Genomic DNA, 24306 nt, shown 5'->3' on the forward strand with positions numbered 1-24306 from the left:
CTTAATGCTCAGCCTAGCCATTAGATCCAATGAATGTCTAGCACTGGGGCTAGTGTCCTCTCTCTCTCTCTCTCCTCCTTCCCAGGTTGGAAATCTATCCTCTGTGTGTATTCTCCCTTCTATTAAATTCTGCTTCCAGGGCTTTAACCGGTACACATAAAGCAAGCCCCTGACTTCTACTGACAATCTTGATCAGGTTTATCAGGGAAGGAATTAAATTTATAGGCTCTTGAATTCAGCAGGGTCTAGTGGACTGAACACTAGTAGAGAAGGCAGGAATTCCCCTGTTCTAGTCTTGGTTCTGCCCCTGACTTAGCTTATGGCCTATGCCATGTTATTTTAAACAGCTCTCTGCCTCAGTTTCTCCATCTGTAAAATGGGGATAATACCTCTGTGATGTGGTTCCCGGGGTGCAATCTCGATTGTGGGACTTCTGAGCCCTCTGTCCCACCAACCTGTGGTATCCCTTTTACACTGTGAAGCTGTTGTCAAGTTACAATTCTCTGATAGGCACTGCACATACACAGACATCCACAGGCCAGGACACACCCAACTACATTACATGAATGATCTCCCAGCCACTCATGAATCAGCAATAGGGAGACTCCAGCCAGTTCCCCACAGCTCCCCAGTCTTGCACCCCAAAACTATACTGTCTTGCACTGGTCAGAAGCCTGTTCAGTGAAAGTTCATTATCCAGTTTGCCCCTCCCTCATTGTTGAGAGGACACACATTAGCCTTTTTAAACTGAGCTGAGGTTTCCCAAGCACTTCAACCAAAACACACACTTCTAGGTAAAATATGAAACAGGTTTATTAACTACAGAAAAATAGATTTTTAAGTGATTATAAGTGGAAGGCATAGCAATCAGAACTGGTTACTTAAAAAACAGTGTCTCACCCAACAGAGGGTACAAGCAGATTACAGATCCTCAATATATAGATTGGGACTCTTTTCCAGCCAGGGACCACCTTCCCCAAGTTCAAAGTCTTTGTCCTCCAGATGTTCCGCCAGGTGTTGAGGGGGAGGGGCAGGAAGAGAGGCCAAGTGATGATGTCACTTCTCCTCTTCTATAGTTTCTTCCAGCTTGCTGGAAAGATCTATGTAATGATATGGGAGTCAGTCAGTTCCCCATTGGTCAAGCAGTCTCCATTGCATACATGCTTTCTCTGAGATGTCTCCAGTGCATACAGTCTCTGGGACAGTGAATTCTTTCCTTGATGGGTGTTGATGAGCCATTAGCTGTTGTCTGACTACTCCATTGTTGTATCGCTACCTCATGCAAAAAGAACAGCCTGGAAAGAGACAGGAGGGATTCTGCCCGGCTTGAAATACTAACAAGATCTCACACTCACAGAGGGAGTGAGATCCTCAGACTGGACTGGGGGAAATGGGACGCATCTCAGAGCTTTTGTTGATTTGCAAAGATCTGTAATTCTAGTACTTGTAAGAGTAAAGTGACTCTGGTTAAGAAATTATTTTGCTACTCTTCCTTGTTTTCCTGCTACATTGTCCCAGGAGGAGGTAAATTAGAATCCCAGAGCAACTATTGCCTATGTGGAAATCTGAGGGAGCATGTGCAAGTGACTGGGGGACTTGGCACTGATTCCAGGTTGCAGGGTGGCTGAACTGCAGAGATCCACCTCCCAAGGAACGGCTCAAACAAGGGGTCTGTGCTTGGGAGTGTGCCCTTTAAACCCAGGGGTAGGAGCAGTGACCAGATTCTGCCCAGTACCAGGTGCTTAGAAATACCTGGAACCAGCAGTTGGGTCCACTCACAACAAACTGGACCAGGTTATGCATGGTTGTATCACCTTTTGCACACAGACGGCTCTATTAATTCCTTGAGAGTTTAAATACAGTCTGTCTGCCTTTAGTCATGTCTCAGGCTGAGAAACTCCAGCCCCTTCCCCCAGCCACTCCTCACTGTAGAGAATTCATTGTTCCACAGGGGGAGAGACCATCAAAGTTGGTAGCCCTAGATTGCTCTGTGATGGCTTCCCAGTCAGTCATTCAACGAGGTAGACAAGGTGGGTGAGGGAATACTCTTTTATTGGACCAATTTCTATTGGCCCAACAAAAGCTCTTTGTCGGGCAAGTTTGTCTCTTTCACCAACAGAAATAAGTCCAATAAAAGATATTCGCTCGCCCACCTTGTCTCTCTAATATCCTGGGCACAACATGGCAAACATTCAACTGGTTGTCATGCACCTAACAGGCCCATGCTATCTGACATTATATTTCTCACCTTGTTCATCAAATTCCCAAGCAAATGACTGATCTAGGATGGCTAGGGAAGCAAGAGGCATTGAGGTCCCTCCCCACTATTCATTATGCCACCTGTGTCCCCAGAAGATGCAAAGACTTCTGGAGCCAGTGTACTGAGAAGCAGTGTTCTCAGCAAAGCCTTGATTTGTTGCTTTGCATTTCCTCCCGTTTGACCAGTTTTGGTGAGGGAAATCTCTTTAGTAGGGGCTGAGTCTGATGCTGAGAGAGAGCTAAATGGCATTTTTTATTAATTTATATATAACAATATATATAATGCATTAACTATTTGCTACCTAACCTTAGCTATACTTGAAACATTTAAGTAGATGTATATAAAAGGTTAAAATATAAATCAATTACCTATTACACAATTTACAAATTTGTTTATAAAAATCCAGCTAGTTAAAGGAAAAGTTATTAAGATAAAGAATAGAAGCAAAGTTCAGAGGAAGGGGATTGAGAGGTGGGAGGAAGGAGAGCTAAATGGCCTCTTGTTTTCAGTCCGCATTACTGATCTAACTGCATTGTGCATTAGAAATGAAATGTGCCTTCCATTGGGTCTCTAGTGGGGCATGGTGATGGCTGTGGACATATTTTTTACATCAGCTGTCTGAGGTATAGTTTGATGTTTGCAATACCAGCCGGTACCATTTACCAAAGAGCAAACCATTTGGTTCGTAATCTTGTGAGGACTGCCCTCCACTTCCCTACTGCAATCAAAGGAAGCACCCTGTGGTATTGGGCCCACAGTGTAGTAAAGTCACCCTAGATTCCTAGAAGTGGAGGTAAAAGTGCATCATAAGCAGTATATATGATATGGTTTATGCATGAGTGCCTTTCATTTAATAGATGACTGCATTGAACTGCTCCCTGTGCTATTATATGGATTATGCAAGTGCCTGCAGGTCTAACAATTGGTAGCTTTTGTTTCTCAGGATCTTCTCTATCTAAGTAAAAGAGAATTTTCCATTTCAGATAAGTGCAGCATTATTATTTATTTATATGGTAGAACTCACAATGTGCTAGGGGTTTTCCAGACATTCAGAGAAAGGAGAGTCCCTACCCACACCTGTGCAATTCAGCCTAAGGACAGAGATGAACAACAGAGAGAGGTTAGGGGAAGGGAGAAACAAATATGGAATTGTTGAACCAGTCAACTAGATTCCTTGTAAGGAGTTCACCAGAAGTGGATCTTTAAGAGGGATTTAAATAAAGACAGGGTAGGGGCTTTATGTTGGCCCTCTACATGGGGTGAATTTCACCCCAAATTTGGGAGGCTTTAAATGAATGAGACACTTTGGGCTTGTCCAGATCAACAGTTAGTGCGGGGCAAGCTGGGGTGTAAATCTACAGTGCACTAATATGCTGTGTATTAACTGTACGTGTGGTCCTATGGACCTTGCTACCTCACATGAAAAGTTCCCCAGTTCACATTAACCTACTCCTGTTTTCTGAAGCAGAGTAGATTGAAGTGCACTAGGGAACTTTTAGTGCATGTTAGTGGGTGGCACATCTATATTGGTGCCCATAACAAAATTCATTCTGCACATGGATGTGAATAATTAGAGGGAACTTTGATTTACACCCCCACTTGCCGTGAACTAAGTGTTCATCTAGACAAGTGCTGTGATCCTTATAGGCACTTCTTTCTTTGCTAGAGAGAAGATAAAAAGGGAAGTCAATAAATGTGATGTAAACTTGATTCATAATGCAATTTCTATGAACTGGGCTGGTGTGGAATTATACAGCCAATGGTTCAAATTCATCCTCAGTGTAACTCCACTGACTGCAAAGTTAATAATTTTCATATATTTCAAGGCTAGAAGGGCCCATTTATGATTATATAGTCTGAATGGTCATAACACAGGCCACAGAAACTCACCCAGTGATTCCTTCATCAAGCCCATAACTTCTGCTTGAGCTAGAGCATCTCTTTTAAAAAGACATTTTGTTTAACTTCACTTTTTATTAACCTAAGTCCAAGACCTTCTCCTCACTGAGGACTATCAACCTGACGTGTTTCAGGGTGCAGCAGGTTTTTGAATGACCTGGTGGACAAAGTGTGGCAATAAACTTTACAGTGGGATATTTCATATACGTGTTTTATGCACCATAAATCAAGAAGGATTGTGAATGGCTTTTATTCACACTTTCCCAAGAAGGGAAAAACAAATTAATCTTTTGGATGGAAGCGAAGGATAAAGTTCACCCAAAAAGGGGAAGGTTTCAGACACTTACAAGTATGTGAAAATGGGGGAGGGGTTTTGTAAACAAAACTATTCTGCAGCCTTAACAAAAGTGTTTGCTACAGTTCTGGTGCTGTAATACATCTCTACCCCGATATAACGCTGTCCTCGGGAGCCAAAAAATCTTACTGCGTTATATGTGAAACCGCGTTATATCGAACTTGCTTTGATCTGCCGGAGTGCGCAGCCCTGCCTCCCCGGAGCGCTGCTTTCAGGGCCGGCACTTCCATTAGGCGACCCTAGGCGGTCGCCTAGGGCACCAGGATTCGGGGGGTGGCATTTTGTGCACTCCCCATGGGGCCCACGGGAGCTTCCGGTTCCACTCCCGTTGCGCCACCGAAGAAGGACCTTCTGCCAATGTGCCGCGGAAAACAGTGGCAGGCAATTGAGCAGCTCAATGACTGCCGCTGTTGCCTGCGGCATTTCGGCGGAGGGTCCTTCTTCGGTGGCGTGATGGGAGTGGAACTGGAAGCTCCCACGCGCCCCGTGGGGAGCGCACAAAATGCTGCCCCCCCCGAATTCTGCCTAGGGCGCCAGAAACCCTGGTGCCGCTCCTGGCTGTTTTACCGCGTTATATCTGAATTCGTGTTATATCGGTAGAGGTGTAATAACTATAGCCTGCTCCTTGATTGTGTTCCCCATCTCGGGCTGGTGCATTACTCCAGTCTCTGATCTTAACCCCATCATGCTGTAATGCTCATAAGAAAGAGAAAAAGTGGAAAGGAAGAAAAATGAGTAAAGATCAAGAGAGGGGAAAGGAGGAGGCAACTTCAGTACCTACAACTCTTTTAATGACATTAAATTACAGCAGACCTGCATCTGCTGTACCGTTTTATACTGGTATAGTGACATGACGTTGAACCACTTCTGCAGTTGGAGCACAGTCATCCAGGTTTTCCCTTGTGACAAGGTGCTGCTAAGGCTTAGGATTACAGGAATGCCTGTCACAGTGTTATCTCCTGCCTACTGGCTTGGAGCTGGGTGGGAGGTTTCACAGCAATGGATCAAGCTGGGGAGGATACCTGGGCCTGACTGCACACCTTTGCTGTCGAATCTGATCTTTTTGTCTTAGCTTGTGCTACACCATGTGATACTTCACCTGGGTGTTATATATGCAGTGGGGACATATGTAAATACATAGTAGAGAGGTTATTGAGGCTCTCCATGTGGGCCTGTATGTAGAAGTAAGGAAGCATCTAAACCAATTATGGGTATTCAAGATAGTTGTTTTTTTGTATTTTTTTTAACATACTGTTTATTTGTGCAGGAGCACCTAGACACCCTGTTCATGGCCTAGTGCCCCATTGTACTAGGCGCTGTACAAACACAAAACAAAAATATGGGTTTCCTCTCTCAGATTCTTCCCTTCCTGGGGGGAGTGTGTGGTCTTGGGAGGTGTGTGTGTGTGTCTGGGGAGGTGTGGATGGGTGTGTGTGTGGGGGGGGGGTGTCCCATGTAGCTGTGTTGTAGGAGGGACCAAAGTATGGTGTGAGGTGGAAAAACAACAGGGAACATTAAGAAGGATCCGAGCACAAACTGAAATAGGAATGACATGAAAGACATGAATCACTCGTTAGGCAGGCAGTGACATGAGTATATCAGGGGAGGCGATTCTGAACAATACATCAGTTTCAGCTCCTGATGCAGGTGATCTAAGTCAGCTGTCTATGTATGAATATATAATATTATATTAGTATAATTATTATGGAGTGTATGGCTCCATTCCATATATCGTTCTGGCCAGAGGCGCAAGCAAAGAAACAGGTGGTGTAACAAAATGCCGTCCAAACTCTCTGCATTCCCAATCCCCTGGAGTGAACACACGAACAGAGCAAAGACACTAATGAAACAACAGACCTGAATAGAAACACTGGAAGGGACACAAGGGAATAGTGGTAAAACAGGGTTCCAGAGGTAAACATTTACAGAAGTGGAACAAAAACATCACAATACACAAGACAAAGACAATGTGGTAGGACAAACAGGCAAGACATCAACTGTGAAGAAGCAAGCCAGAGTGGCCAGTTGGTCTTGAGCACTCCTGCTGCCAGCCCAGCAGTTGGCCAGCCAGGTGCTTTCCTTTGGTTGCAACCCCAGCCGCCCAAGAAACCCTGCTCCCAGGAACTTTGTACCTGAGGACTCCCTTACCTGCTGGGGACCAGGGACTGGACTTGGGACATGGTGGCTAAGTCCATAATAGGCTATTAGCCAATTTAAAAGTATATGGATAAAGAATGGTGCTGAAGGATGGGGATGGATGGAGATGAGGATGGAGAGAGCAGGGGAGGAGAGAGAGGGATCATTGGAGAGAGCATTGGGCATTGGTGCAAGCTGGATACTGTCTACTGCTGTCAGAGATTGTGGGCTGGGGATGGGCAGATCCTGGGCTACGGCACCTCTTGTCTTCTCTGCACACAGTCTGACAAACCCACACTCATCCTCTCTGCCCCACTTAGCCTCCCAACCTCCCACCCAGGGGCCTCCAGGCCCACTGTCCTCCACCTTCAGCCCCTTGGGTGACAGCTCCCAGTGACAGCTAGCTCAGGCTTGGGTTGTCCCCACCTCCCTCTCAGCCCCAGCCTCCTGTTGGGTGAGTCCTGGCTTCCTGGTCTTCCTCCTGGGCTCCCACCTGGTTCTGGGCTGCTTCTGAGCTCTTCCCTCCGCTGTGTGTGGGCTGGGCGGGCTGCTTGGGCTGAGCTACAGCTGCTTCCTGACTTGGGTAGCTCTTCCTCTGCTCTTCCCCCTCTCCAGCCAGGACTCCTGCTGCCTCAGGACCTTTTAACAGCCAAAGGTCTCTTACCTCAGGACAAGGTTTTAAACCCATAACCTCAGGAATATGGTTAGATATATATAACATATATATATATAGGACTATTCATACTGTAGTGAGGATTATTGTTTATATTAAATTAGCTTAACTCGTTTGGACTGTAGAGCAAATTTTTGTGTGCAGTATGGAGCACATCCCTTTTGCCCCTTTGGGCTGTGGTGAGTGGGCCCCCACCCCCAATCCCCAGTGCAGGTGCAGTACACACCCCAGAGTGGGTGGAGCTGTTTGGTGAGTGCCGGTCTGAGGGAATTGACGGCGCTGCTTAAATCAATGCAACTTGACGTTTGCTCAAGGGTGTGAAAAGCCACCCTGAGCCACCCCAGAGTGTGTGAAAAAAAAGCCTGAGCCACACCAGCACTCACTCGGCTAAGTGCTCTCCTCTGGCGCACTATCCAGGTATGAGTGGTAGGTCCATTATGCCTGTTGATGAGCGCACTGGAGAGCCTAGTTGTGACAGACATGCAGTGCATGCACAGCAGCAGCAGTGTGGATGTGATGGTGGACACAGCTGCACAGTGTAGATTGATTAGTGTAGATTTATATGACATTAGCATATGATTCATGCATCCCCATGGCTGCTTAGCTGCATTACCAAGGAGGGCTGTAGGCAAGAATGGCCCTCCAAGGGAGGGCCCTCTGAGTGGGGCACTCTGATGACTGACAGCTGACTGAGATCTTCTTGAACCTTCTTCTGTCTGCTGAAAAATCTGACTTCATCTCTCTCTTCCTTCCTTTCTTTGTTTGTTTTTCTACATAATAGGACAGAAATTTCTCTGAAACATAATAGAATGATTGGATATGAATTGATCTAATTTGGCCTAGCTATTTTTAAAATGCACTGAGCATGTATATTGCCACATCCAGTTTGGGACCCAGTTATAAATGCACCATCACACAGCACCATCACCATCCATGACAGAAGTACCAACATTTGATAGTGAAGTCTATTGTTGCTTGGGTTATTACCCTCCTGTAATGTATGTACCTGCCTTTATTGTACCTTATGAAAGTGTTATTACTCCAGAAAAAAATAGTAGACATACTTCAGAAAGCATATCAGGAGTACCTCTAGCCTTTCTAAACAGATAATGTAAAAGCATTAGGATAAGTGTAAGCATTAGGCTTAAAAGTTTAACACTTCACTGTTCTGGCCCACCCCGCTGTGCCTGGGCTGGCGCTGACCCCCCCCGGCCCTGCCGGCTGGGGGGCCCGCTGGGGGCCCTGGCTGCTGGCCCTGGCCTGGCCATGCTGGCTGGCCAGAGACAGAGCCGGACCTGCCATGACGATGGCTGGACTCCCACAGTACCCCCCTCCCCCAGCCCCCAGCTCCAGCCCCCAGCCCGCACTGGCAAGCCGGCTGGGCCCCAGCCGTGCCGGTCCCGGCCATGCCAGACCCCAGCCCTAGCCCCATGGCTAGCTGACCCCAGTCCCTGCCTTGCCAGCCAGAGCAACCCCAGCCCCTCTCCCTTTAATCGGTTAACCATTTAAATGATATAATTTTAATAATTTAAATGGTTAACTTTGTAAATGATATTTACATCTCTATATCAAACACAGTCTGGTCTTGTGGCTTGAACAAGGGGTTAGAAGCCAGGAACTCACAGGTTTTATTTCTAGCTCTGTCATCCAACTTGTTGGTGGCCTTGGCAAATCACTTGTTTCCCCATTTGTGAAGATGGATTAACATTTGTATAACGCGTAGTCATAGGCCTGCCCACTATGCTCATCACTGTAATATCACAGACACTGCTGATTTATCCTACAGCATTTCTGTGAAATAGGGTAACATTATTATTTCCATTTTATAGATAGGGCAAGTCACATAGAAATTCTGTGGCAAAATTAGGGTTAGAGCTCAAATCTCCTGTGTTCCAGTGCAGTGCTTTAATAAGACCATCCTTCCTTTCCTAAAATCCTGTTTGAAAGACATCAATTGCTGTATAAAATGCTCAGCACTACCCTAAAAACCAGTGCAGCCACCTGAAACTTCAGCTGCTTTCCTCCTGGTAGTAGATTTGTTATTTATTGAAAACGACTAAATGTGATGATATCTCTGCACAGCGCAGCTCTGTTTCCATCATATTCTTTTACATACTGTGTATTCTGCTTTGTTCTCAAAAGGTGTAAAGATGATGATAAATTGAATGGGACACAGACTGTAGGGCACCAACTGGAAAGTGTGATCACTAGCCCTGAGATCATGCATGCTCACAGAGAGAGACACCTAATTATTGTACATATACACCAGTGGCCCAACTTTCACACGTTCACCTCCACATATTTACAGAAGCACAAATATACATCCGCATATGTACATTAGTTATTTTTATTGCTTATAAAGTGTCATAGGTGTGCATGGCACTAACCATAGACCCCACACATTCTCTGAATGTACAAACATTGTGTGTATACAATGTATATGCTGTACGCAAACCTTCTGAACTTGCCTCTTGTTATGGGCAACTGCACCCCCCCTCTGAATTCATCTGCTGTAGTGTACACACACACACACACTCTGAACTCACCTAGTTGTATGGAGGTACATACACAACTCCTGTCCTTGTGACTACACATACTTACTCTCTGAACTCCTATATACACACACACTTGTCTGTTCTCTGAATTCCCTGCCCTTGTGTGTGTGTGTGTGTACACACACACCTCATCTGCTCCTGTGTGGATACATACGCAGACACCCTGAACTCTCTGCCCTTGGGTGTACACCCCATCCCCTACCCCTTTCTCTCTCTGAACTCCCTGCCTTTGGGTGTTCACACACACACACACACACTCTCTCTCTCACTGAACTCACATGTCCTTTGGGTGTGTACACACACACATTCTCTCTCAGAACTACCGGCATTTGGGTGTACACCCCCACCCACCACCACCTCTCTCTCTCTCTCACTCACACACACACACACACACACACACACACACACACACTCTGCATTCCCTGCCCTTGGGTGCATGCACGCACACACACACCCCTTATCTAAACTCATCTGTCCTTGGGTGTGTGTAAACACACAGGTGTACACACACACACCCTCTCTCCCTGATCTGATCTGCCTTTGGGTATGTACACACCCCAGGCAGTGTAAGTTCAGTGTGTGTGTGTGTGTGTGTGTACACACCACCTACTCTCTCTCTCTCCGAAGTCCCTGCCCGCTCCCGCGGAGCAGCCCCTGCCCGGCCGTGCCGTGCACTCCCCGCACCTGTTGGCAATGGGGCTACTCCTGCCGGGCGGCCCCGGGGAAGCGCCGCTGGGCGGGGCAGGGGGGCAGCAGCCGAAGCGCGGCCGGGAGCGCCCCAGCTGTCTAGCCCGCGCCGCTCCAGAGGTGGCACATCTGGCCGGCCCACGTGACCCTGGTCCCTTAGCGACATGTATGAACAGACAGCTGTCACCATAACAACGGGCTGGGGGGCGGGGGGGGGGAGACCGCCGCCCCCGCAGGCCGCGGGGAGCTTGCAGGGGCTCGGGGAAGATGCCCCGGCAGCGGCTCGCTAGGGGCGGAGGAGGAGCGGCTGGGGGGTGGGAGGGGAGCGGGAGGCAGGACTGCAGCGGCCAGGTGCGATCCGTGGGGCGAAGCGGGGGCGGCGGAGAGAAGCAGAGACACAAAGGGAGAAGCAGGGGAGGACTCGGAGGCTGAGCCGTAGGGAGGGGGGATTAGAGCCAGAGTCTCCTAAGGAAGATCAGAGCCCCCCCCCCCGCATTGGAGCCAAGCCGGCAGCCGGTCCCTCCTCCGGCACCCCCTCCCCGCAGCCCGGGAAGCAAGTAATCCCCATCGATGAGGAGGAGGAGGAGGAAGAGAAGACAAAAGGGGATTTCAGCTCTAAAGTGACAGCAAGGGAAAGGAGAAGCCGCAGCAGAGGGAGAGAAAAGCTCAGGCAGCGCAGAGCTGCAGGTTCCCCAAGGCACCCACCCGGCAGCAGGGCCCCAGGAAGGGAGACCCCACCGCACAGACGCCTTCCAGCTGTTGGCTTGCTCTCCTCTGCCTTTGATGCCATGGGTAACAGCTTCTCCAGCATCCCTGCACTGCCCAGAGGCAACCAGAGCAGATTCCACAGGGTCCACCACCAGCACCTCAAAGGTAGGGGTACCCCCTCCTGTGTGACTGCGCCTAGGGAGGGTGCTAGCCGTGGTGGGTTGGGGCTGGCGGTGGAGCAAGAGGTCGCATTGATTGTTAGTTTCTGAGCTACTGGTCTTTAAACCCATTTCCTCCTTTTTTTAGTGAGTTTCACATTATGTCCTAAAGAGGCGCAGGAGGTAGGATCGCTCCCCTGACATGCCTGTCTTAGTATGCACCTATTCGACAAACTCTCCCCCAGGGCTTAGGTCCAGGAAGCCCAAGCGGGGTGGGGACGGGAGGGACACGTATAGCTGAGACCATCTGGGTGCCAATGAACTTCGCAGAAGGTTAGACACTCAAGGCAATCCGCTTTCTCACCCCAGTGACTAAAGGCATATGATTGATACTCCAACAATTCAGGCCCAATTTGCCATTTATATCACCATGCCTCTCCACACCTTCCCTTCATTCAGACAGGGATGGCCTTGTCTATGTCTTTTAATTCTCTACAGTGGGAATAATGCATGAAGGATGGCTTAAAGAAAGCGAGGGGCAGCATGTTTGAGACACATGCTGTCTTTCTAGTTACCCCAGAAATGTCATTTTTTGGGGGGATGGACCATCACCCCATTTTGGAGAACGACAGGATATCTGGGGCTTCTATTCTGGTTTGAGCCAGGATTATTATTCTTCCTCAGCCCTACTTATCATGTTAAAATCCCATTTCTGAGGTACATCGGTGCGCTCCCAGGGCCACATCCAATGGGATGACTTGCAGGAGTAAGGAGGTGAGGATTGGGGTCAGTGGCATGAATTCTTTGCTGTCTTTCCCCTCATGCTACCCCCAAGAGGGCATAAGTCAGGGCAGAATCATGAATTGGCCCCTGAGTGTCCATATTTTCACATCCCAAGGCACTGAATGAAGTCAAGGGAGTATGTCAGAGACCCACCCATACAGAATGGATGCCGGAAGAAAGATGCGATTTCCATAGCCATTCTCTCAGTCATTAAAACTTGTTGCTTCTTCCCCTCGGGCAATGTGCTAAAGAATTTGCTTTCAGTCTGTAAAATGGGGAATCTAGTGTTTACCCACCTTTCTACTGGAGTTTGAGCTCCACAGTTGAAAGGTGCTATGGATTAATGATGATGATACTTATATTTATTAAATAGGAGGATTTTCTGATACCTCTTTGAGAACTTAGGATTCTTCCCCTCCTCTCTCCCCCAACCCCCCAGTGGATAATTTGGAACAGTTGTTGCACGAACTGAGGGCTATTGTCAAGGCTTTTTGAATGGGTCTGCTAGAAGATGTCCAAGAATGTTTACAGTCCTATCATGGACTGATGAATTGATCAGAAATTCAGTGCAGACAACTGCTGTATTTAAAATTAGACTGGCAAGCAGGGGCCATTGAACCCTAAAGAATGACCAATCATCCCCTATCAAGGCAAACGTGAAGGCACCCACAATGCTGTAGTAGTTGGTATGCAATTGTAAACTGCCAGGAAGGATTTATCTTTAAGAGTAATGTGGTCAGCTGGAAATCTTGCTAGAGCAACCTTAAGCAGATAAGAATTTGTAAACTGTAGCCAGAAGGGACACTGCCTTCTAATCCGTTATCATTAGCTTATGTGAGATTTCCAAGATGCTATTTATAAATCACTTGATTTGTTTCTTTCACGGCATGTTTTGTTTGTTTTATTTATTTTCCATTTTAACTGAGTTGCCATCCATGCCAATGCAACAAGCAAAATTGTTCACACTTTGTAATGTAACAGAGCAGTGAAAATCACTTTGATTTGAATAAAGAGTTAACAAGGCCATTGCCGTTGTTGTAAAAACCAAGCAACTGCCAGGGACAATATGTGCTTTTTTTCTGTCTTCTGAAACAAGACGGCCTCAGGTCCTACATTTACATGCAGAATAAACAAGTCTGATCAGATCTGACAGGTTGCTGTAAAATGGTTTGGAGGCATAGCAGCAAAAAGTATGAATGTCACACTGTTTTGTTACATCTCTGCCATTTAGCACTTTGGGAAATGTATTTTAATTGAAGATATGCTGCTTCCCCCTCTCCCACACCCCACCTTGGACTGAACATTTGAGTTTGTGAGGGATAGAAAGAGCTAGCTGCTTTGGAAACCACATAGAACCTTCAGCCACCAAACCAGCACCCTCCTGCTGTTCTATGCAGGTGACCTCCCCTTAACCTGGTGCCAGTGATAAAGTTCGGCTTACTCTTGCCAAAGCAGAGACAACTATATGACTGTATGGAGCTGTGCCTGGTGGTTCAGGGATCTCAAGTTAGAGTTTTGGACCTTAAAAGTGCTGTTGTGCTCTGTAAAGATGGCACCTCCATACTCAACGGATCTGCTCTCTGCATGTGCTCAGAGTCAGATCTACTGACTTGAGAGACAAAAGTCAGTTTTGACTACTTTTGACTCCTGTTAGCTCGCCAAATCAAACATGGCTACGAGAGAATGAGTGAGATTCTATTACTTTTTGTGGATCACCCATAGAATTGTTTGCTAAATTTCCAGACAGTTTGTCCTGAGCAAACCTATTGAAGACTGTGAGCTTCTACAGCTGTCATTGAGGGCTGCACTGGTGTCCCTGAGGCCTGATTTGGCCTGCAGAACCTTTGCTACGGGTGATGGTGCACTATGAGGAAAAAACTCAGCTTGAGTCTCAGATGTCAGGTTTAATTTACAGTCCAGGGCAGCTAGAATAATCATCCTTTTGCTTGTAAACTGAGTGCATTTGAGGTGGTGTGTTTGTCAGACTGCGCCTGCAGCCCGGTCACCTTTCAGAGCAGAACCACACTTTAAAATCGCACCTGTCTTGCTCCCTCCCTGCCGCCCTGCATGAGCTGATTGTTAGTCTATGGAAACCACTCTGCAAGTGCCTCTGCTTTGGAATTATGGATGCCAGGACTGTGCATCACACCAGGAGTATATTTTATTATTATTGACTAACATTTATATCACAGTATTGCCTAGAGACCTCAGCCAGCTCAGCGCCCCATTATATCAGGCACTGAATGAACACACATGCAAAAACATGATGGTCCCCACCCCGAAGAGCTTACAATGTATAAACCATAAACTGAGACCAGACAGTTCATTTTAGTTATATTCTCAATCTGAATTTCAATTAAACTCCCTCCTCTTCCATGTAAACTAGTGCCCTCTTCTGCACTGATGATGTCACTCCTAAAATAATTGGCAGCAGTGAGTAGGCATGTTCATAGAAGCTTTCAATGTGGGAGATGTGATCTAGTGGTTAAAGCACAGGCCTGGGGTCAGGAAACTTGCATTCTGTTCCCATCTCTGCCACTGACTGCCTGAGTGACATTGAGCAAGTCACTTCATCTCTCTGTGGTATGTTTGGTCTGCTTCCGCCATCTGTAAAATAGGGATGATAATGCCTGCCGCATGGGGATATTATGTGGCTTAATTCATTTGTTTATCAAAGTGTTTGAGAGCATCAGGTGGAAGATGCTTTAGGAGCTCAAGGAATTGTATTAGATCAGCCATAGATCCTAAAATATGCTCCTACCTCTATGCTTGAGCCAATTTTCTTTTTCCCTTCCCTTCCCTTTCCTGTGGATAATGATGTGAACCTGCAAGGTACTGAGCACTTCCTTTGAAGTCAGTGGAAGATGAGGGCATCCAGGACCTGACCAGATCACCTTGCCTTGGATGTTGAGATCCTAAAACCACAGACAGCGATAGGAGGACCATTTTCCTCTGGGCGTGGGTAGGGTGGTGGAAAGCTAGAAGTGGGCTCAACTACAGCATTCCAGCGTGCTCTCCACTTGTAACCCAGGAACGGTCCATACTCCGAGGACTTATAAGAGATAATATAGCCATTGTGCTTCCCTAGTGGAGGACAACGGATTATGCTCATCTGGTGACAGTTTGCACTTAACACAGCCAGACGGACAACAAGAAGCTATTACTGTCCATGAGAGTCATTCTCTGCTCGTCTCTCGTATGGTTACTGTTAACTACCAACCAGGTGTGTGTGGCTGTTTGAAAGAAAGCCGAGAGGAGAAACTCCAGCTGTATCTACTCTCAGAGATTCCGCAGATGGAACAGACCTCTGAGACAGCCGATCCATTCTTGTGCCTAATGTATGTTTATTAGTTCTAGGGCCAGATTAGCTTGAAATGTGCCAAAAGATGGGCCTCCACTACTTCTTGGAGGCATTTATTCTATAGTCTAATATATCTCATTGGCTGGAAGTTTTGTCTGATATTCATAGTCAGTTTTCTCTTAATTTCATGCCCTTATTCCTAGTCATCACCCTCATTGGTCACCCTCCTTGCTGTTTGTACTTTTCAAATATCTGTAGACAGTTATCATGTCCCCTTAGTTGCTTAGCCAGGCTAGACATATTGAACTCTTTCTCCTCTCATTTGCAGGCTGTGCATCCTGTTGGTTAGAGCTACTGTTTAGTGCCTAGATCCAAGATGGCATTAAATCCTTTTTGTGGGACAGCCTTGGCCAGCAGTTAGGGCACTGGACTATGAATCAAGGGACCTGGGTTTTATTCCCACCTCTGCCATAGGCTCCTTGAGTGACCACGGGCAAGTCACTTTATCACACTGTGCCTCAGTGTTCCCATCTGTAAAATGAGGCTTCTAGTGCTAAGCCACCTTTGTGGAGAGCTTTGAGATCTACAGATCAATAGCACTCTACAAATACAAAGTAGCATTCCTGTACCTCATCATAAATCTGTTCCTCCAGCCACTGAGTCTTATTGGGACATACCAGTCATCCTGGTAGTTCAGTATACTGTTTCCAGCAGTGTCTAATTCCAGATGATTATTATTTATATTGCAGCAGCATCCGGAGGCACCAAGCAGTATCGGAGCCCCAGTGTGCTAGGTGCTGTACATACACAAAGTATTAAAGATGTTCCCTGCCCTGAAGAGTTTAAGGTTGATATTTAGGCTATGTCTACACTACAGCTTATGTCAGCAGAACTTATGTTGCTTAGGGGGGTTAATAAACCACCCCCCTGAGTGACACAAGTTACACTGACATAAGCGCCAGTGTGGACAGCGCCATGTTGGCAGGAGAGCTTCTCCCGCCAACATAGCTATACTCCTGGGGGAATTCTGTGCCACTGCGCATGCACAGAATTTATGTCCTCTCAGATTTCTTTGCTTCCCCACAGAAAATGACTTTCTGACGGGGAAGCAAAGGGAAGCCACAAGAATGGTCATGTGGCCCTCTCCAGCAGTATGTTTTGGGTGCCTCGGGCAGCCGACAGAGCGGTAAATCACTATGGGGCAGGGGGCAGGACTGGGAAAGACCCAGCTGGTGGCTCCTACCCTGCGCCGGACTCAGCTGCTAGGGAGGACAGGAATTCCTCTTCCCCTGCTTGGCGTATGGGGCCAGGTCAGACCCACCCTCAGATTTCCCCTGGCTGCAGGAAGCTCTGCATACTCCCTTCCCGTCACTTCCTGCACCCATTGCTCCTCATCTGCAGGGGGAGGGATCCCTATATAGGGAGTTGCTCCCCTATCCATCCAATCCCCATTCATCTGGACTCCCGCATTCCCAGACCCTCCCACCGAGTGTCACCCCTCCGCACTCAGAACCCCCCCGATGAGCCCCACTCCCTCTGCACCTAGACCAGCCCAACGAGCCACCTGCATCCCGATCCCCAACTCACTGAACCCCACTCCCTTAGCAGCTGGACCCCACACTGAGCCACACCCAGAGTCCCCTGCCAAGCTCTGTCCTCCTCCGACCCTCCCTGCTGAGCTCCAACCACCTCCACCTGGACCCCCCTGCAGAGGCCCATTACCATTGCACCCAGAACCCCCTGTGCAATCAGATCCCCCTTGCACCCGGATCCCCCACTGAGCTGCCTGCACCCAGATTGCCTCACAGAGATCCCTCTCAATGCACACCTGGATTCCCCCACACTAACCCCCTCCACACTTGGATCCTCCCTTGCTGAGCCTGCCTGCCCACTCCTGGTGCACCTGGCACAGAGGGGCAGGGCCCTGGGGCGTTTCTGGGTCTGGCTCAGTCCTTGCGTTATGTCAGGGTTGGGTGCAGCCAAATCCCTGAGTCTGTGTCCTGGGGAACTGGGGGAAGCTGGACAGTGATCTCCCACCTCTGTGCAGCCAGTGGCCTGTGCTCCCCAATGCCAAGCTGGAGCCTCCACGTTTATTTAACAAATAAAATTGCAGAATTTTAAAACATCGTGTGCAGAATTTTTAATTTTTTGGCGCAGAATGCCCTCAGGAGTAATAGCTACCGCCGTGTTTGGAGGTGGTTTTGTTATGCTGATGGGAGAGCTGTCTCCTGTTGGCTTAGAGCGTCTTCACTGGATGTGCTGGAGCAGCGCAGCTGCACCGATGCAGCTGTGCTCCTGCAGCACTGTAGGTGCAGACAAGGCCTAAGATTCTAACTCCTACAGGTAGTCCTTACTCACGTGAGGAGATCCAGTTGCTTTAGTGGGACTACTCAGGGTTTACAAAATGATATTGCTTTACCTCTACAGAGCACTGTATGAAACATTATTTCACCTTCATGGCACCCTTGTAATGCAGGTGTTGTTCTTACTCACATTTTACACAAGGGGATATTGAAACAGAGAAGTGCAGTGACTTGCCAAAGGTCACACAGAGAATAAGTAACAGGCTTGTGATTATAACTCAGGAATTCCAAACCCTGGCTTCTAGCCGCTGGAGAATGCTGCCTTTTAAAACCCTCAGAACATAACTAATTGTGCAACACTGTACTAAGGAGGCAGTAGATTTACTCCTTCTCCTGAAGTGTGAAGCTTGCTAGCACTAGTTATTTTATCCTAGCTTACATAACTACAGAGGCTATTGCAAGCCAGACCAGTATATGTCCATTGACATGTATCTATGGTATAGAAACTTTCCTATCCCTCACAGATATTTTTATGGGTCTCAGAAGAAGAGAAGAATAAAGATAATAATCTGGCGGGTGTAGGTGTCTTGGTAATTGTAGGCCGTTGACAGAAATGAATATCCTGCTGTCAGCTCCATGTTGTGGGATCACTAGATAAAACTAAATGGAAAACAAAGGACGTTAGTGACTGGTGGAAGTTAGGACTAGGGCTGTAGGAAGTGATCAGATACCCAGAGCATGCTGTGGGGAGAGGCCATGACTGGTGCCACTTTTAGAGCTCCGAAGAATGTTTAGGAAAGGTGCATCCCGCCGTATCTATGTTAGGAGGGTGTGATGTGGGAAAGGAACAGCGATTTTTTTGTGACTCCTTCTCCACCTCTTCGCACACCTGGGACAGCACAGGGCAGGATTTAGGGGCTTGATCTTGCAAGGCACTGAGTGCCTTCCGCTCCCGTTGCTGTCAGGATCAGACTCTCTTCTGGATAATGCTTCTTCGAGCCACATGGAGTCAACAAGTTGGAACCAGCACCAGAATGGAGGTGAATGTGTCACATGGCCTTTCCATTCAGTAGCTAGCCTCCTTGACCTGCAGCTTTGATGGTTCACTTGTCCCTCTATTTCTGCCCTTGGACCTTGGTTTTTCTCTCTCCGGTCATTCTTCTTGGGTCGTGGGTATTTTTAAAAAATGTCATTAGGGTTGCATGACCTTCCCCCAGGCACTAGATTTTTCCTAATCTCCTAAATTCTAACTTCCAGCCCCTAAACTGCCTGTAATTATCCAGCTCTCTAATTACAACACTTTATTGACATTCCCTTTTTTAAGCCCGGGAGCCTGACAATGAAACTGGTACAGGTTCAGCTTGTCAAAGATTTTTCAGAAAGTCACATGTGGCCTTAACATCAGGTGATGCTGTTACTGCACAGGAGCAAGAATGGCTGCTTTTGAAAGTCACTTTGATCAGAGACAGCAAAAGGCTCGATTGTCCCAAACGCACACAAGGCACGAGGCCAGAAAACCGTGAGATTGATGAAGATGTCACATGGTTCTACAGTAAAGATAATTAGTAAATCACTCAGATTTGGGGAGCCTGGATTAGAACTCAGGCTCTTTAGTTTCCAAAACACAGGTTGCTATCGCAGGAAAACTCATTTAGTTGGTATTATTAGCCCCCCTGTATGTCCCATTGCTAGAGGGTGATAATGCATGCACACAGACACACTCTCACTTTCTACATTATTACAGGTAGTCCTATTGGAGTTCCCAAGGGATTGTCCCCTCAAGGAGGGAGAGGCCGGGGAAGGTGACGAAGGACTTGGGGTGGCCTCCCAACACGTGTTGGCAATAACTAAGGAAGGGAAGCCTCAGTCCCACACTGGCAAATGTGTCTGCATGGACAGTTGGAGCCTCTCATAATGGCAGCACCTTGGACTAGCCCTCCCATGTCTGCACAGTAGCAAATGCAGAGGGGCCAGCAGGAACCGATGCTGCTTTAAGTAGAATTAACTCCAGAAGAAGTTCGGTATGGAAGTCCAACGGCCCAGTGGAGGAAAGTGCAGCAGAGAGAGAGACTGCTGCTGGCACTGCGCCCAACCCCAAATTCTCACAGAGCCCCAACCCCACAGAGCGCGTCAGAGGGGATTGAATGATGTCACAGGAGTGCTCGTAAAGAACAACTGGCCTTTGTTACCAGGCTTCAATCACCCACCCTGGGTCAGTTATAACACAGATAATTTGGCCTCTAATTAGTGTTACACTTTTCCAAAATCACATGGCTTAGCCCTATTAGGTAGGTGTATAACATTATGCTCAATCCTCTCTGCCTGGCAGCTGGCTTCCTTCCGGTAAAGGAAATATTTATTTCCTTTGCAATGCTCTTGCATGGATCTCAGTGTTCTTGGCAGTTTTAATGACTTTGTCTAGCAGCTTGCAGTCCCTTCATTCTCTCACTGGAATGTATTGAACCTGGGAGAGGGAGATAGTGAGAGGGTGGCATTCTTCTCTTCCTCTCCCTAGAGCCACCAAAACCGAGTCTCATTTACTCACAGAAGGACATAATACTCATCCCAGGCCCAAAGTCATTGTCTGAGACCACAGGGGTAGGCAATGCTCCTTCCGAATCCTGGGAGCTGCTAGGGGGCCAGTTTGGACTTTGGTGCAGGTTAAGGCATCTCTGAGATCACCATTCAAATCCTATCCAAGCCAGTGGCAACAGGAAACCCAGATACCATAGTGATGGGAGTGGTGATAGAACCTAACGTGATGACATCCACTCTCCAGCAGAACTCTGTCAGTGGGAACCTATCAGTTCCCTCTTTAGAATGTCTCCACCCAGGTATATACAAGAAGGTGAGTTATCATGTCAACACTTGAGGTTACATCTAGAATGTTCTAGGTCTGTAAAAACCACCAAGTGTACTTGGGGAGCAATCTAGATTGTGATGAACTTCATAATGCGAATGTCCAACATGTTCTCTACTTGTTGGAATCAGAACTACTTCACCATGGTTCCTGGGCCCTATAGTCCTAACAGCCAGAGGGGAGTGATCTTTAGCTTAAGTGTGCTTTTGGAGAGGGCAATGTGAGTGCTGTCTTCACTGAGTGACCTGGGTGACCACAGTGGGCAACCGTGAAATACCTAGATGGTCACAGGTTTGTCCCAATATTTTGCTTCCTAGATTACTTCTCATCTTGGGAAGCTTATGCTGATTGCTCCACATCTGGGGAGGTTGCCTGGAAGCTTTTAAATCTGGCAGCTGGTGCTCTTACCTGCCACTGTTAGAGTGTAATGAGCACAAGCCTGCGCAGTGCTGCCAGGTTGTTTTTAATAGTGCATAGTTTCATTTAGAATGCATCACTTCATAGTGCTTGCTGAGATCCCTGTAACTTCGAGACAGGCTAAACTGGAGCAAACTGGGTACCCACATATGATTACAGGTATCCCTGAAATACCAAATCTATTTCTGAGCTAGCTGGAAGAGGGAAGGGCCCAGAATACCTGTCCCTTGATAGTGTGTGCTACACACACCCTGAAGGGGGTAATGTAGGCCAGATGGGCCAATTAACCTATTAGGTTGCAAGCTGGGGGATATTTAGGCTGAGAGGAGAGCCTTAATTAAGGGAAGCTCAGCTGTGAAGGAATAGGCAGGGTTTCTATAAAATCAAGGAGCTAGCAGCAGAAAGGGGGCTGCAGGTACTCTCTGGAATAAGGGCAAGAAAGGGATTTGAACCCAAGAGGAAGGGTTTGCCTAGCAGACCCAGGAGACAGGGGTTTAGCTAGAAGGGTGATAAGTGTGAGCCTGGGATGGGTAAAGGAGGAAGGATTGTGCTAGCACAGACATTGGCTGCTGGAGGTAGGGCCCTTGGACTGGAACCCAGTGTAGAGGGCAGGCCTGGGGTCCCCTGCCGGTTACTGAGTGAGTGGCATAATCGGGGCAGTCACCTTGAAGACTGTCAGAGTCTGTTTGCTGTAGCCACTGAGGGAGTGGCCTCACCAGGGCAGTGGCGTTAAGGACTGTCTGGAATGTGCAGAAGACTGTGAGAGCCCCCTGGAAGGAGAGAACTCTTGTGAGTTGGCTGGAGGGCTAAACCATGAAGATGAGGCATGGTGGCTCCTGAGCAGGGCTGCCCAGAGGATTCAGGGGGCCTGGGGCAAAGCAATTTTGGGGGCCTCTTCCATAAAAAAAGTTGCAATACTATAAAATATTATATTCTTGTGGGGCCTCCCCGGTGGCCCTGCCCCTGAGGAGCAAAAGCAAGGCTGCAGAGTGAGACAATGGCCTGAGACGCTGCAGGAAGAGGGTGTTGGGCCAGAAGAGCTAATCCCCAGAGCAGCCAGAAGGAGGCACCCCCTAGTGGTGAGTGGAGGCCCCCATGACATAGTGGCTTTCCAAACATGGTGGTTCTAAGATTAATTTTACCCCAACATTGTCTAGGTATTCAGCTCTGTGCTGTAAACTGAAGAAACCCATAGCACCTGCTGGGATTTCCTTAGCAAAAGTTGAAATTTTCTTTGACAGGTAGAAGTTCTAAAGAACTTAGGCCCAGATCCTCAAAGGTGTATAGGCACCTAATGATGTTTTCAACAGGAGGTAGGCTCTTAAATCTCTGCAGCAGTCCAGCTGTGTTTTGGACAGCTCTTAGCCTGGTGTGTTTTCTAGATATAGTCAGGGCTGCCCCAAGCAGTCAAGCAGTGGACCTCGGGCATGACTGCAGAGGACCGCTGGTGGCTGGACCTCCGTCATGCCTGCGGCAGGTCCGGTGGACCTCCAGATTTTGCCGCCCTAGGCACCAGCTTGTTTTGCTGGTGCCTAGAGCCGCCCCTGGATATAGTCTTACTATGTTGAATTAAATCCCACTGCTGCAAGATATAACAGTTATTATAAAGCATCACCTTTTGGCCGTGCCCAAGTGTTTCTAACCAATAGAAACACAGCAACCCACGGACTCTAATTTAGCCCATGTGGATGTGTCTATATTGTGAGTTAATTAACCTTGTAGTTACTAGCTTAAAATAGAACCCTGTGCTAAGCAGGTCTGGAGCAATTCTTACAGTCATGCTTTCCTGAGTGACATGGCTCAGAATGAACAAAGTAAAGACTTCGGCACTCCCGTGTTTGGAGCAGTAATCTTCCCAGGCGTGAACCTGTTTTGGTTTTCTCTAACAATATGGATCACTAATGATTTTCTTGCTGATTTCAATCACTTCTGCTCTCCCCTGCTTTAAGGTTATTAGCCACTGTATGCATTCCAATAAAGAGACCTAACCAACCCTGTATTGCCAGAAGATATAACCACTTCTGCCCAAAAATAAATACAATAGTCTGGGCATTAATCATTATTGGCACTTATATAGTGCTTTATGTTGTCAAAGTGTCTCACAAGCATAAGTAATGTCGTGTGGGGTGAGTATTATTAAGGGAGGATGGTTGGTCTAGTGCTTAAAGCACAGGGCTATAAGTCAGGAGACCTGGGCTCTATTTCTCACATTGCTGTGGGTTGCCCTTTGGCAGGTTGCTTCACCTCTCTGTCTGTGGAATGGGGATAGTAGTTGCTCTGTCACAGATGGCTTGGGAGACTAAATTCACTAACTTTCTTCAATGGCAGGTGCAACCCAAACACAAAGTGTTCTCCTCATCAGTATATTTTCCTATAGATGCTGAACTTGTTTGTAACTAGCACCTATAAATATGATGGATGAATACTTTTTTTTTTTTTAAGGTTAAGAGCTCACTCATAAGTGTCAGGCAAGTGAATATTTTGCGCTACAAGGCTAGAATTTTAAGTGTTCAACACCAACAGTCAGGGCTAGATTGTCAGAAGAGTTTAGCTCCTATTTAGGCATGAAATTAAGCAGCCAGTTATTTTAAAAAGCAATGCATGTTGGGTGCTGAGTGGCTTTGCAAAACTGGAAGCATGACAGTGGGAGCTGCTGGACGCTGAGCACCTGCAAATTTGGCTCTTTTCTAGATGCCTATAAGGAAACAGAGTTCATCTGGAAATCTAGCCCCAATTGTGGGTGCTGAGCTTTTTTTCAAAAATTGGCCTATAGTGCATTTCATCCAAGGGTGTCAATGCACTTTGTAAAGATAGGTATATCTCCATTTTATAGGTGGAGAAACAGGCATAGAGAGGTTAAGTGACTTGCCTGAGGTCGCAGAGCAGGTTTGTGGTACAAATCAGGGATAGGACCCAGATTTTCCCTGTCACAAGCTCTCAAAATACCATCCTGCTTTTCCTCTCTACAAATATCCTGAAAATAATAGCTTTTCTTCTCAACACCCTCTCTTTAAAGCTGTAACTCACACTCTGACCTTGTCAGAAGAAACCTAATCATATTATGCTTGATCCTTTCTAATGTACACTGACTTCCCATATGTCAACATACAATTAAAAAACCTCACTGATCATCTTTTATCCTCTGCTAGGCATAAGCTCTGCTTGATTTCCCTTTAATTGCTACTCAAGTGGAGATGTGCTTGTGTTGCAT

General features: G+C 47.3%; 1 protein-coding gene across 6 annotated transcripts in view; it reads left to right on the forward strand.

Annotated features, from left to right (window-relative positions):
- The window catches only part of NEURL1 (neuralized E3 ubiquitin protein ligase 1), a 280255-nt gene that overhangs the window by 20175 nt on the left and 235774 nt on the right, over positions 1-24306 (forward strand). For 3 of the 6 annotated variants that reach the window (XM_039481700.1, XM_039481701.1, XM_039481707.1), the window contains exon 1: positions 10875-11438. The exons of 1 other annotated variant lie outside the window; for it this stretch is intronic. In XM_039481700.1, coding sequence (XP_039337634.1) covers positions 11354-11438 — 85 coding nt within the window. In that variant the 5' untranslated portion in view covers positions 10875-11353. Of the gene's footprint in view, positions 1-10873; positions 11439-24306 lie in introns of those variants that run through there. 2 more of the 6 variants (XM_039481704.1, XM_039481703.1) reach the window with 2 other exon arrangements.

This window comes from Mauremys reevesii, linkage group 7, assembly GCF_016161935.1.
Source record: "Mauremys reevesii isolate NIE-2019 linkage group 7, ASM1616193v1, whole genome shotgun sequence".
Classification (NCBI taxonomy): domain Eukaryota; kingdom Metazoa; phylum Chordata; order Testudines; family Geoemydidae; genus Mauremys; species Mauremys reevesii.